The 14,068-nt window shown below is 30.4% G+C and overlaps 2 protein-coding genes across 2 annotated transcripts; both read right to left on the bottom strand.

Annotated features, from left to right (window-relative positions):
- Positions 1-1,081: 1,081 nt before the first annotated feature.
- On the bottom strand, positions 1,082-3,658 carry LOC107860293 (triacylglycerol lipase OBL1). Its single transcript, XM_016705599.2, has 5 exons — positions 3,001-3,658; positions 2,691-2,884; positions 2,503-2,536; positions 1,746-2,356; positions 1,082-1,535 (listed from the first exon to the last, which is right to left on the bottom strand). Exons 1-5 carry the CDS (start codon positions 3,314-3,316, stop codon positions 1,278-1,280), a joined length of 1,413 nt encoding a protein of 470 aa, XP_016561085.1. The 5' UTR covers positions 3,317-3,658; the 3' UTR covers positions 1,082-1,277.
- A 6,947-nt stretch (positions 3,659-10,605) lies between these two features.
- Positions 10,606-13,821, bottom strand: LOC107861396 (triacylglycerol lipase OBL1). The gene is made up of 5 exons (XM_016706732.2): positions 13,410-13,821; positions 13,117-13,316; positions 12,736-12,769; positions 11,837-12,453; positions 10,606-11,146 (listed from the first exon to the last, which is right to left on the bottom strand). Exons 1-5 carry the CDS (start codon positions 13,729-13,731, stop codon positions 10,844-10,846), a joined length of 1,476 nt encoding a protein of 491 aa, XP_016562218.1. The 5' UTR covers positions 13,732-13,821; the 3' UTR covers positions 10,606-10,843.
- Between the last annotated feature and the right edge of the window lie 247 nt (positions 13,822-14,068).

Below are 14,068 nucleotides of genomic sequence, written 5' to 3'. Positions count from 1 at the left end.
AAATTGTTTTTTCTCCGAGAATTTATTTCAAGAGACAAATAGAATCTCGTCATTTCATGATTTGATGAAATATCTTAAATTTTATGTTGAATTATTAGGCGTGTACATGTATCAATCAAGTGAATTTTGTTCTGGTAGGATCAATCCAATAAAAGAAAAAAAATAATTTGAGTCGGTTTTGAAACACTTCATTGCATTTTCAGAGTCTATTTGAATTGTTTTATTTTAGATGCTTTTAAGTTAACATATGAAGCCATAAGCTATAACTCCATCCAAATGTTCCTAGGCCATATTGAAAGTGATTGTACTACAACCACCAGAGTTGTCATAGTGGTTCAGTGCTATGTACCTTAAGCAAAAGGTCGGGGGTTTGATTCCCGTCTCTGGTGAATGGAGCAAACTCTGTGGTCAGCTCCCTACCGCAAAATGCGCTGACTGAGGAACGGAGAATTAGTCTCACGGCTACTGGCTGTGAGAATACCTTGGGAAATTTAAAAAAAAAAAGTGATTGTACTACGGTATGCCATATTCATCAGGTCTTCTTTCCCTTTCGCTTTCTATGGCCTCTTCCAAGGCCCCAGCCTCCAATTATATACTTCACTTCTGTTGATTTAATTTCTTTCCTGTGTTCGATTTCAGGATTTAAAGCTCAAAATCTAATAATTAAAATTTTAACCATTTTCTCGACTGAGGAATATTAATGAAAGAACATAACGAATATGAAGCTAACAATGAGCCACGAAGTAGTGCTGCAATAGGGTGACTGGAGAAAATATACAGTATATATACAGAGTGCTCAAGCATCGCACTCAACCAATATATACATGATTTTTTTTCGAGATTCGGGGGTGCCGATGACTCCCCCCTACTCCTCAATTAGGTTTGCCTCTGATAGAGTCCATCTTAATTAAACCATTCCATAGTTCTTCACCCACCTTTAAATTATCATTAGTCTTTTATAAGTAAAATCGTAATTTTAATAGCGTATTCTACCTTTAGTAAAAAGTATAATCTCAAAGAATACAAAGAGCAATAAATCATTCGAACTTCACCTTTGGTCATCGATTAAGAAAGGAAAAAGAAAGAAAATTGCTTTTGGTCGTTTATAGATCAATGCGTGATAAAAACATTATTACAAGCCTCAAATCTAAATGAACCATCGATATGTAAATTCTCACAATAAGCCTGATATAAAGATATGTAAATTTTTAATCAATGGAGGAACAATATTCATTTTTCTTCCAATAAGACATCAAAGTAGACGAGGATCGTCTAGATCATCTATGAGTACTGGTGAACAAAGTAGCATCTCCCAAACAAATTGCGTTAATATAGTCTTGAGGACCATGAGCCGGCATGCCGGGAAATAGAAGTCCATACAATCTAAGTGCTAGTAGAAGAAGGTTTTCTCTGTATTCTGTTCCATACAGATATGGAAGAAGAAAGCTTCTCACCAACTCCCACAATGCATCCATCCTTTTTGATATTAGTGATCTCAGAGAAAAGTAATTTCTGTGTGGTTCTTCCGAAACAATCTATTACACATAATGCAAAAGTTCGATTAGTAAACTTATAAAATGAAAAAAGGTTAAAATAACAAACAAGATTCTTGTATCTCTTAGGGTTTATTTCTCGTATGATCACTCAGCTAAGAGTTTTTATCTTAAAAAGTCAGCTTTCCTCTTGGTTGAGTGACCACCTGAGAAATCAACTCGCAGATCTTAAGGCATTCTTTGTTTACTTACCTTTCCTTCATATGTGCTGCTATAGTAAAGGCATGTTCCGAAGTGTTTAAAAAGCAAGGTAGAGTTATCATAAGGCAATCTGGTTACAATATCATGACTGTAAACAAATCTATGATATCCAATGCCATAATTCCTGAAATTTTCCTTCATGAAATCGCCAAACTCGGCATCACCCACCCTTGGCTGCCCAAATGTGTAAATTGCTTCCAATCTTTCCAGTAAAAAAGATTCATTGTGCAATGCAAGAACTGCTGCAAAAAGAACTGCAAGCGCACCGCCTAAGCTGTGCCCTGTTAGAACAAACTTGGTGTGGTTATTTTTCTGAAAGAAGTCTCTTAGTTTTTCCCTGATTGTGTAGTATGCTATTGGGCGTTGGTCGTCTTGTATAATATTGAGAGGCCAACTTTCATCCTTCTGTAAGCCTAGAGCTTTCATGAAACCGCTGTGGACTTTGCCCATGCCCTGGAATTCGTACCAAGATATGTCGAAATCTGTACTCCAATCATCTGAATTGAAGGGTTCAGTACCTCTAAATGACACAATAATTCTGTCTGGATTGGTTGTATTATCATGAAATATGAAGCCTTGAGTCGATTTGGTTTGGTGATACTCTGCCAAACAAAAATTGTCTTAGAGAAACACCACTCCTACACATCTCGTGAAGATTGTTCTACCTCAATTCCAATTTGATAACACTTCAATTAGTAAGAAATGTGTTGCAAAAATAAGACAATGGCATCTTTACTGAAAATCTTACCATTCCAAAAATCATGCGTACCCAGTAATTCCATCTGCATAAGAATCAAAACCTTTACAGATTAGCAGATTTAGTCTAGCTAGCTTTTGATCAAACCAAATAGTGATTGACAAGCAAGTCATTTGAAATTATTGATCTAAGCTAGTTTGCCAATCAAACAAACTGAAATGTAAATTTAATTAGGTGACCTTCCATTGATCCTCAACAGTTGTTCGGATGAAGGCTTTATTCTCGTAGGCTACTTTTGATGCAATTGCAGAAAGCGCAACAATATATGTTTTACCCCCTGGTTTGAACTTCTTATGACAATTCACTCTTGTATCTATAAATCCGATAGCTGAGAGATAGCTGGCTGACTCTTTGTCTGGCATCTCTACCTTCCCTACCAAGAGTAATCGGGATTAATTTCACTTTACCCACTATAACGTTTAAGTCATAAAACTATACCAAAGTCGAAACAGATGGAAATAATGTCAAATTTAAGAAATGTCATCTAACCTTGTAAGATTCTCAACAACAACGTAGGAAGGCTTTGGTTACTAGCAAGAAGATTTAAGCAGAATTCTGAAATTGAACCTAAAAAAGACAAAGGCTTTGAGATGAAATGGAGAGCTTTCTGCACGGACACAGAGAGAAAAATGTATCCTCGACGCTCAAAGGCTATCTCTTTCACTCTCAATGATTCTATGAACTGTTTACTCTCAAGGTTGCCGGAGAACAAAATACGTATGAGATCAAAAAGACTTGCTTCATCTGGTTTTAGTTGAAGGTACTTGTCACTACTCACCCTTTCCACCTTGCTATAACCATCCATGATCGATGGCGCTGGTAATATAATGTTTCTATGGAGATCAACAAGCTAGACAATATGTCAAAGTTATATTTATAAGTCATGTTCATTTCCATGGATGTGTTTTCAATTTAGCTTCCCGACGAAGAAACACTATCCTGTCCATTATGCTTTTTCATATCTATGGAAGTTGCGTTCAAGTGACACTTTAGCATCTTTCAGACATGCCTGGCAAATAAATAATACCAAAGGACTTTGAGACGTACAAACAGCTGTTTAACGATATGCCAGTGTTCCACCATCTTTTTTTACATTATTAAATCACCTAAACCTCTATTACAACTGAATTCTTACTTAGCTTTTTGTAACAGCGAAAAATCCACTCACAATCCTATTTAAAAAAGTTTGTCATGACATGTATATAAGTTACGTTCATGTACTCCCAGCATTCTAATTTATGCGGCATAGTCAGAACAAATTGCTACTTATTGTGATTTATTATATTTTTTACGTAGTATTCAAATTTATAAATTTTATTTTGACATACACGGTCAAATTATAGAACTTTAAATCCCGAAACTCCAATCATACGAATCATTTTGGTCAATTTTAAATCTACAGGGAACATGAAATGATTCCAACAGTGATACAGTGGAAATTCACTTGTCCACTCTATCTGGATTTTTTCCAATCAAAAGTATGTTGGTGATTTTCAAGAATCCTCTTCTTACACAAGCAACTAATTGGATAATATTAGGTCGGAACTGGTAATCTTTATTAATCAATTTAATAATCGGTTTAAAGGCTCGATAAGGTTCGATAATCTTTAGAACCTAAGTGCTCCATCGTTCCCACATTCCACTAATTAAATAAGTATTTTTTTTGTTTCATGATCTAAAGGGACAGTTCGGATCACTATAATCTATATTACAAGTAATGTTTATAAGTTTATAAAAATTAAATATTTACTCGGACACGATGTTTATACTAATTGTGTAGATTTACTAATAATTAAGTGATTTAGTAAGCTAAGAATATGTAACAAACACTTAATTCAAGAGCAAACAGAGAACATGGAAACTTCAATAAACTTTTAAAGAGTCAATTGCAAGGCAAAATAATTGGATTAAATACATTCAATAGTTTTTTATTCAAATTAAAATATTAGAAATTTATACAAAAAGTAAATATGTCGAAATTTTTCTCATAGTGAATCTGATGAAAAACTATAGTTTAAAGTATTAGAGCCCGTTTGAATGGGATTAGAATCTGACCAAATCAACTTTTAATCTCCTTTTTAATTTTTTTAGGTGTTTGGTAAATTAAAACGTGTTTTAAAAAAGCTAAAAACTGATTAAAGAAAAACAAAAAGTGAGAATCTGGGTACTCCCAACTTTTTACTTTTTAGATTAATTTTTTTTAAGGTTTGGCTAAAATATTTACTTTTTTATCCTTTATATTTTTCTTTAATTCCAATAATATCCTGAACTTGTAACCCATAAATATATAATTTTTCTTTCTTTTTCTCTTTTTTGCTCTTCTTCGTCGCTTCCCTTCATTTCCACTTCGGGTGTGTTTGGTATGATGGAAAGTATTTTTCATGGAAAATGTTTTCCTGAAAAATAAGTTGGTTTTCTACTTATTTTCTCATGTTTGGTTGGTGAGTGAAAAGTATTTTTCGAAAAATATTTTTTGGTGTTTGGTTAGTGATTAGAAAATATTTTTTAGAAAAATATTTTCTAGTGTTTGATTGGTGAGTGAAAAAATATTTTTTAGAAAATACTACTAACTGTTAATTAGTATATCAGTGTCTCTAACAACTCAACAATTTGTAAGTACTAATTTAAGCGTAACAAATAATACCAATATCGAATACTAAAATATTACAATCACTAATTAAATTTAAGCAGCTATTAATTAACAAATATAGGAGACACTTTTCAATATTTTGTCAGGATAATCTCAAGATATATAACAGAACGACAAGCTTATTCAACCTCGTAAAACAAGTTACATCGATAACAAAATGAAATATGCAATTAGCAAAAGTAACATAGGCAAGTCTTCCTCTATGCATATGAAAATAACAACACATTAATTCAACGAACTTTTGAAATGGAAAAAATTCGGGCATCACTATTTTTTATTCAGGCAGTGAAAAATTGAAGCAAAGCACAGTTAAAAATATTTTCAAGTAATGTAAATTTTTTAGAAATGTGAAGTTTTTGAGTCATGTGAATATGAGTGATGTTGGGGTGAGGAAGAGGGGTGGGGTGGGGGCATAAGTCACATTTGTCATTTTTCGGAAAATGACTTCCCTTGGTCCATGAGGGAAGTCATTTTCCCTCAAATAGAAGAAAATGAGTTATCTTGGAAAATGTTTTCCCAATATTTTACTACAACCAAACAGGGGAAAATAGGAAAATATTTTCCATCATACCAAACACACCCGAATTCATCTTTCTCCATTGTTTTCACATCGGAGGTTACATATTTTTTAAGATAACTAAATTATTACAAGCTTCCAATATTACAATATAATACTTATTATATATATAAAATATCCTAAGATTTTTATTTTTTAACATTTAAAAATAAAAAAGTAACTTATATTTATAAATTGACCTCACATAATTACTTTACGCGGAAAGTGTAAATAGAAATTATTTTTGAATTATTAGAATTAAAACATATGAATAATTCACCTTATTTATGGTGTTGACAACTTTAAAGACATTTAAGTCATTTTGACCAAAAAAAAAAGTGCTTAACATCACTTGTTTACCACACATCAATAATTTTTTTTCGAGTTTCAGCAATTCTATACAAATACTTATCTACTTAATTTAGAAACACTTATTTTAAGATTTTAACCACTTAAGCTAAAAAAACTATTTTTTAATCATTTCCAAACAACCTCTTAGTCAAATAAATGTAGATTGAGTTTTGAGAAGCGAAATATGACAATTATTTTAAAAGCAAAAAAAATATTAATATACAATGGATGAATTACCTAATATAAGAACAAATCTACTCATAAGGTTAACACCAAGCTGCTACCCGTATTTAATTTATTTTTTTTAAAAATTTATTATAAGCAATCAAATAAAAATCCAAATAAATATGTTAAAAGCTTTACAAATATTAAAAATATACTTCAAATATGATATAAAAGTTAATAATTAAAATATCAAGAGTACTAATACAATTTAAATTTGATTTTTTCTTTATGTCATTGTATGTGTTAAATGTTTTAAGAGGTCACATTGGACTATGCATTAAGTTTCTGATTATTATGCATCAAAACTTAGCTACATGAATGGTGAATTCGGTCAAATACTACAAAGTGTATAATGAGAGCAATAATTAGTACCACATGAGTTTATATTTGGAGATTACATGAATTTAGTAATTATAATTGCAATAAATTCATTTCAAAATAAATGAGTAGATACATTCTACTCTTGCATAAATGTAACTAGCATTTCCAACCTTATTATTAGTTCACAAATTGTGCAAAGAATGAACGATGACTTAATTTAGAAGTGGAATAACAAACACTACATGTAAGATTTAATATTCACTTAATATTTACTCTAATTACCATTTGGATTGATATTAGTCAAAGGATCATCAAACACTGTGAACATCATTATCTGTCTCCTCCTCCCATACCTCATATCAAGAATAAGCTGATTGCTTCATAAAATTTTGACAAAAATTTTATGAAGATACCTATCAACTTATCTTGTGTTTATTTGTATCTTAGCTAAATTATAATTTTTTTCCTCATTGACATAAAAAAAATCTGTTAGTAAATTTTTCCTCGCTGTATTTTATTGAGGACATAAAACGTTTAATATCACATAATAATATTTTTATTTATAAAAGTAAGGATTGATTGTAGTTAGTAAGACTTTAGCTAGCCATCAATTTGCAATAGTTGTTATTTTAAAAACTTTATTTATTATATGGATATTTGAATTGTTTATTCAAAATTCTAAATTAATTCAAGTAAAAAAAAATATTCTTCTTTCTTTCTTTTAAATATAAATTTTTGTATTTTTTTTTACAAGCTTTGTTTTTGTGACACATCAAGCATAAATTCTAACTTTTACTTATAAAATAAAATTTGTGAATGATTGAGCAAACTTACTATCTTAAAATACGATGAACTTCCATCTTATAGGCAAAACTATTTTATATCTACAACTTATGCTTATGAGCAACAAAAGTTTTGAGTATTTTTTGAAGGACCTCAACAATAAATTATAGTAGTATTTTTTGAGTATGTCTGGAGTATTATGTTTGTCTCAAGAAAAATGTAAATAAATTGGACGTATTATTAAATTGAAAATAAATTATTAGAAAAAATCGGTTAAAAAACTTATTAATAACTCTGCATTTAGAGTAGTAGACCTTTTTTTTTTTCTTTTCTTTGGGGCCTTAGGCCATCAATTTGCTTAGCGGCAGCTAAAGCGTCTTATATTGTTCTTAGCACCAAACTTTAGGTCAGTTTCACCGACCGGTGCAGTGAATCATTAAGAATTCCAAAAGTGATACCGTGGAAATCCACTTGTACACACTATCTAAAATATCTTTTTCAGATCAAAAGGATATGTATGTTGTTAATCTCAACAGTTGCCAGATTATCCAAATAACTTGCACATTAGGAAATCTGACTAAATTATGAGTAAGGGTGGTAAATGGACGGATTGGATTTGGATGAGTTAAATATGGATCGAGCAAAAATGATTTGGATTACAATCCGACCATATAAATATCGCTAAATATGGATTTGGTTAAATATGGATTGGATAAAAATGGTTCCGACCCACTTTATCTCCTAAAATAAAAAACTTAAAACTTCTATATTATATCAATTTGACTTTTTTCCCGTTTCTTTTTTTTTTTCTCTTCGATATATAGCCTCTAGTTTTTTTTTCTTTTTTTTTTATTTCTTTTGTTTTCTCTCTCTCCTATTTCTACCCTTTGCTTCTCTTTCTTTTTCCTTTTCTTTTTCTTTTTCTTTTTAGTTTCTTTTTTTCTAGTTTTATTTTTTTTTTTTTTGTAATTTTTACTTTTTTTTTTCTTTTTTTGTTTTATTTTATAATTTATATATTTTTTATTTTCGAAGAACATGATTAAATCGAGTACAAATTATGAATGATGACTGAGATATCATAACCATTCAGAATATTTGTATTATCATCATTTTTTTTTCCTTTTCTCCTTTTTCATTATTTTTTTCTTTTTGATTTTTTTTGTATCTATTTCTTCAACTTTTTCTTTACGATTTTTCTCTCTCTTCTATCTCTGACTTCTACCTATCTTTCTTTTTTTTTTCTTTATTATTTTTTTTTGATTTTTGATTTTCTTCTTTTTTTATGATAACAAAAATACCATAAGCGCATATTGATTTATATTCGCCCAACATTTATAATTTTTGTAAGTACACTCAAGTGGACTCCACCTAATGAAAAGATACAGAGATAGTATCCAGAAAGATCTTAGAATTATATTCATCAAACCAAATATCTTTAGTAGTCCCAAGAAGTACACAAATCAAGGTTTCTACGTACTTCCTGCCTTGCCTGACCTTGAGCTCCTCGCTTCGTGCCTTACTTCTGCTCTAATGAGAACTCTAAGATGAGGGAGTTAGAAATCGGATTTGAAGCTGAACTTTCCCATAAATCGAAGGTTATGTGGATCCTCAGCCATCTATGAAATGGAATAAAGATGGACCGAGCTTACTTAATACAATTTTATATTTATATTTGTTTTTTAAACTTCAAGCTCAAATTTGTATTTTATAGTTTGTACCGTTATATATATTTTATATAATTCACACTTATATTTTATATATATTGATACAAATTATATTTTATTGATATAAATTGAACAATACAAATAAAAATAATAAAATTATGCAAATACAATTGTTAAATTATACAAATACAAATGTTACATTTGTATCAAATGATACATGTTTATACAACTTGAACCATACACATACTAATGATACTTGTTTATATACAAATATAAATGATAAATTTGATATACAAATACTAATGACATATTTGCATTGAATGATACATTGTATATTTATATATTTCAATCTCAAGAAAATATAATTAATTCATATACTTATTTGTATATAAACACAAATGATAAATTGTACATATTGACAACTAAACTATTCAAATACAAATAATAAATTCATTTGAAATATATAGTATGATACAAATAAATTTAAAGTAAAAAAAATATAAAATATAAAATGCAATGACAAAAGAAAAATGAGGAAAAGAATATAAAAAAAGAAGAAAAATGAAAAAAAATGACGAACCAAGAATGAAAAAGGTGGAAATGAAAATACAAAAAAAAAAGAATGTGAAGAAAAAATAAATAAAACAGAAAAAGAAAAAAAATTGATGAAAACTAAGAAAGAAAAAAAGTGTAAGAAACGAGTAAAAAATAAGTGAAAAAAATAAAAAAAAATGAATAGGAAAAAAAAGTAAATTAAAGGAAAAAAGAAAGAAAAAATAGTAAATTAAAGGAAAAAAGGAAAAAAAGAAGAAATCAAAGATAGAAAAAAATAATAATAAAGGGGAGACTATATATAGATTATATTTAATTGATAAGAGATGCTATGAATTGTATAGGCTAAATGAGATAATTAGAAGCTTATATTTATTAACATGTATGTCTCAAGCGAATACGAATGAGAAAGGAGAAAATGAAAAAAAAAATACAAAAAAAAAGAAATAAAAATAAAAATGAAAAATAAAAAAAATAGATGGAAAGATGAGAAAGAAAAAAAGAAATTATAAGAAACGAGTAAAAAATGAAAAAAAAATACAAAATAAAAAAAGTAAATTAAAGGAAAAAAGAAAGAAAAAAACAAAACAACAAAAAGAAACAAGAAAAGAAGAAAAAAAATGAAATTTAAAGCATAGGTGGGTGATCTCTGTATTTAAATGAGTACTCATATTTTACCCATTTTGTTCATATTTGTATGAACTTTTAAAATGTGTTGAAGTTCATATTTACCCATTTGAAATATGAGTGATCCAATTCAACAAATGAGTTGAATGGACTTTTTTCACAAATATAGACTGAAATTGCCACCTCTAATTATGAGTAACATGATTATTAGTCGTACAGTCATGAACATGATCCTTAATTTCTTTCTCCCTAACAAATTAAATGAAAGTACCAAGTTTACAATTCAAGTCTCTTGAGTAGGATTTTGAACTTGTTGGTTCCCGATAAAATAGTTTATATAATAATAATAAAAAAGACAACCTTCGTTAGGAATTGATTCCATGTTCACAAGAAAACAGAAACAACAATTCAAGAGTCTCTTCTATGTCATCAAGCCAACCTTCAGTTAGTGTAAACACTGTCAACAAAAGAATTTTATTGACTTTTTCTAATTTTTAATATATTTATGGGAACTTGGGTAAAGGATGGGGTTCCGACACTGTAGATCCGGCCCTGACTGTTGTTATAAATCTAAAAGGCACGTACACACTAATAAATTCATAATTATGCTGGGGTTATGCCAATCTTTTGATACTTTGTGACATTTTGAGTACTGGCATAAGAATGATCAGATGATCCAAGCCTGGTAGCATTGACATAATCCTGAGGACAATGAGCAGGTGCACCTGGAAGTAGCAGGCCTATCACTCTCACAATAAAAAGAAGCCCACCTTCCTTATACTTTCTTCCTCCAAAACATGGAAGAGGTAGAATAAAGCTTCTGATGAGCTCCCAAGCAGCATTTAACATCTTTGGTATAAATAATAACAGAGACCAGCCATTCTTGTTTGGTTCTTCATCTAAAATCTACATTCAAACAACATATATATCATCGTCACATCGCTAGATAAATATATTAAGAAAAGGAGAACCAATTTTTTCTATATGCAACTACCGGAAGATCCAACATTTACAGTTAATGGGTATAGATTAACGAGTGTGATATTATATTGTATGTATATATTTTGAATATTTTTTGCTGTGCATAAGTAAACATGGATGTCGACCTGAAAGCAACTCAACCAATGTTTCGCCTTTTTAAATAATAAGGATGTCAAATGGGCAAGTTACGATTGAGTCATATTTAAATGAGTTAAAATAAGTTGAGTTAATAATTGCACTGGGCTATAAGCCTATAACCATATGTTTGCTTGGGTCACGAAGGACGAGTCAATTTGTTCTTTTCCTAATTTATAATTTACCAAACCAAACTAATAAATTTTATATCACAACTAGATTAATTAAAAACTAGCTAGACCTGAAAAACTTGTTTTTATTTTTTGCTAGTAAGTTTCTTCTTGTGGGTTAATTTGTCTACATATACCTCCTAAATGACTTAATCTTTTAGATTGACAAATTTGGGTTATCCTTGGAACAACCCAATGAACATAAATACTCACTCAATCTATCCAAATCTAGAGTTCGCCAAGTTGAATTTTCATGGATTAAATTAGAAGACACACCTATATCGTGAAAAGAAATTGAAAGAGTACCTACTTTTTCTTTGTAAAGGCTATTGTAATAGATGCAAGTTCCGAAGTGCTTGAACATGAAAGTAGAATTATCATATGGCAATCTTGGTACCATGTCATTGCAGTAGACAACCCTATAGTATGGAACCTCATGTTTTGCTAATTTTCCCTTCATATATTCAACGAAAAATTCATCTCCAACTCTTGGTTGACCAAATGTATAAACGCCCTCTAGTCTTTTCAGCAACCAAGATTCCTCATGGAATGCCAATATTGCTGGAAATAAAATTGCAAGTGCTCCACCTAAGCTGTGACCAGTAACCACAAACCTTGCCTTTTCATTTTTCTCCAAAAGTTGTTTGAGTAATTTTCTTAGGAAATAGTAGGCTGGAGATGGCTGATTATAATCAGTTCGTTCAATATCTTTAGGCCATCCGCGGCTCTTTTGTAACCCCAGAGCTTTCATAAATCCAGCATGGACTTTGCCCATGCCAGTAATCTCGTACCAAGAGACATCAAAATCCGATATCCAATCGTCAGAACTGAAGGATTCTGTCCCTCTAAATGCTACAATAATCAGCTCGGGGTCCACATTTTTATCTTTAAGAACGAATGCTTGTGTTGTAGCTTTTTGTTGATAATCTATTAAAAGCCAGAAAGAAAAAAAAAATTAAAAAAGAAAAGGTAATACCCGCTCCAATTAAGTTTCGAGAGATCTAAAGCTTATATGTTATGAAAAAAAATATGATAGTAAACTGAGTTATTTTTCTGGTAAATATCTTATTTTTGTTCATTCATATGATTACAAATGTGGCTGGCAAATCGCCATAATTTGATCCCTTATAAATTGAATGGCCATAACCATACAGGCCATTAGCCCAAATATATAATCGCAACGTTTGTAAAAGTGTATAGATATCTTACCATTCCAGAAATCATAGGAGTCCACGAGATCCATCTGCATGCATAAAATTAAACGACCAGATGTGAGCACATTCTATTCTTTATAAGAATTAGAAAATGGGTATATGTTTGAAACCTTTCGTAATTTTTCATGTTTGATTCGTAAACAATTTACTTGAAATTGAGAAAAGTACTTTCCTACTAGAAGTAGGGTCTTTCCATATTAGTTCTCTCCTCCCATCCTCAAAGGTCCAATTCCCACCTCTCATAATTTTTTAGCACATTATATACATATCAATTTTTCCTTTTATACTAACACACAAAACGAAGTAAAAACTTCACTTATTTTCCAAGAAAGTATTTTTCATTCATACCAGACACCTAATATGCTAGGTAGTTTACCTTCCAGTGATCCTTGACAGTAGTTTGAATAAATGCTTTGTTCTCATAAGCTGCTTTAGCAGCCATCATGGTTATTGCCTCATCGTATCTTCTACTTCCAGCTTCAACACTCTTAATATCCAGCTCAACTCTTTTATCCAAATTACCAACAAATGACAAAAAGACCGCTGATTTCTTATCCGGTACTACAACAACTTTACCTACAAATCATCACACCAATTTAAAAAATAGACTGCACGCCTAAAAACAAAAAATGTCACGAAAATTAGAACAAAAGGATATAGTATACGTACCTCGTAAGAAGTTGAAAATAAGACGGAGTAATCCACCGTTAACGTTTAGAAGGTTAAGCCAGTACTCAATCGCATTGCCCAACTTTGCCAAAGGTTTAGCAACTGCAAGGAAAATCTTCTGGACTAGAATGGAAATGAAAATAATCCATCTATGTGGAAAGAACACCTTAGTCATTTGTCCATGAGGGCAGTCTAGGAATTTATTTTGTCCCATATTTTTACTGGAAAACAGTATTCTTGCCAAATCTAATGCACTACATTCTTCTGGCTTTAGCAGCATGTAGTTGCTGCAGAATGACTTGTTGCAACTATTGCTTTCCATAATTCATGCAGATGTATTAAATATATTACTTATTTATTTTATTGGAGTTGGGGCAAGGAAAGAAAATTAAAGAGACGTGCACTCCATTTAGAAATATATGGATCTATTTATACTATACTAGTTAGAGGAGTATTATCAGAATTCAGATTTTCAGACTTTTCATTATAACTTTCCTAATTACGTTTATTTGAGAGAGTAGAGAGCCATGTAGCTGAGTACGGAGCATAGGAGGTAAGTTTTTTTATTAAAATTTTTAAATGGGCATAATATCAAAACGATTTGTAAAATTGTGATTTTACCTTTATAAGGTAAATGAAGTCACTTACCTTATTCTTTG

This window comes from Capsicum annuum, chromosome 2 (assembly GCF_002878395.1).
Source record: "Capsicum annuum cultivar UCD-10X-F1 chromosome 2, UCD10Xv1.1, whole genome shotgun sequence".
In the NCBI taxonomy this organism is placed as follows: Eukaryota; Viridiplantae; Streptophyta; class Magnoliopsida; order Solanales; family Solanaceae; genus Capsicum; species Capsicum annuum.
This window is presented reverse-complemented; position numbering and strand designations above follow the sequence as displayed.

Coding starts and splice junctions, on each gene's coding strand:
- LOC107860293 (XM_016705599.2), bottom strand. CDS start 3,316: ATGGATGGTTATAGCAAGGTGGAAAGGGTGAGTAGTGACAAGTACCTT. Junction 2,357..2,502: donor TACGCATGATTTTTGGAATG/GTAAGATTTTCA, acceptor TTTGTTTGGCAG/AGTATCACCAAACCAAATCG. Junction 1,536..1,745: donor GCAGCACATATGAAGGAAAG/GTAAGTAAACAA, acceptor TATGTGTAATAG/ATTGTTTCGGAAGAACCACA.
- LOC107861396 (XM_016706732.2), bottom strand. CDS start 13,731: ATGGAAAGCAATAGTTGCAACAAGTCATTCTGCAGCAACTACATGCTG. Junction 12,770..13,116: donor CTGTCAAGGATCACTGGAAG/GTAAACTACCTA, acceptor TTATGCATGCAG/ATGGATCTCGTGGACTCCTA. Junction 12,454..12,735: donor CTCCTATGATTTCTGGAATG/GTAAGATATCTA, acceptor GGCTTTTAATAG/ATTATCAACAAAAAGCTACA.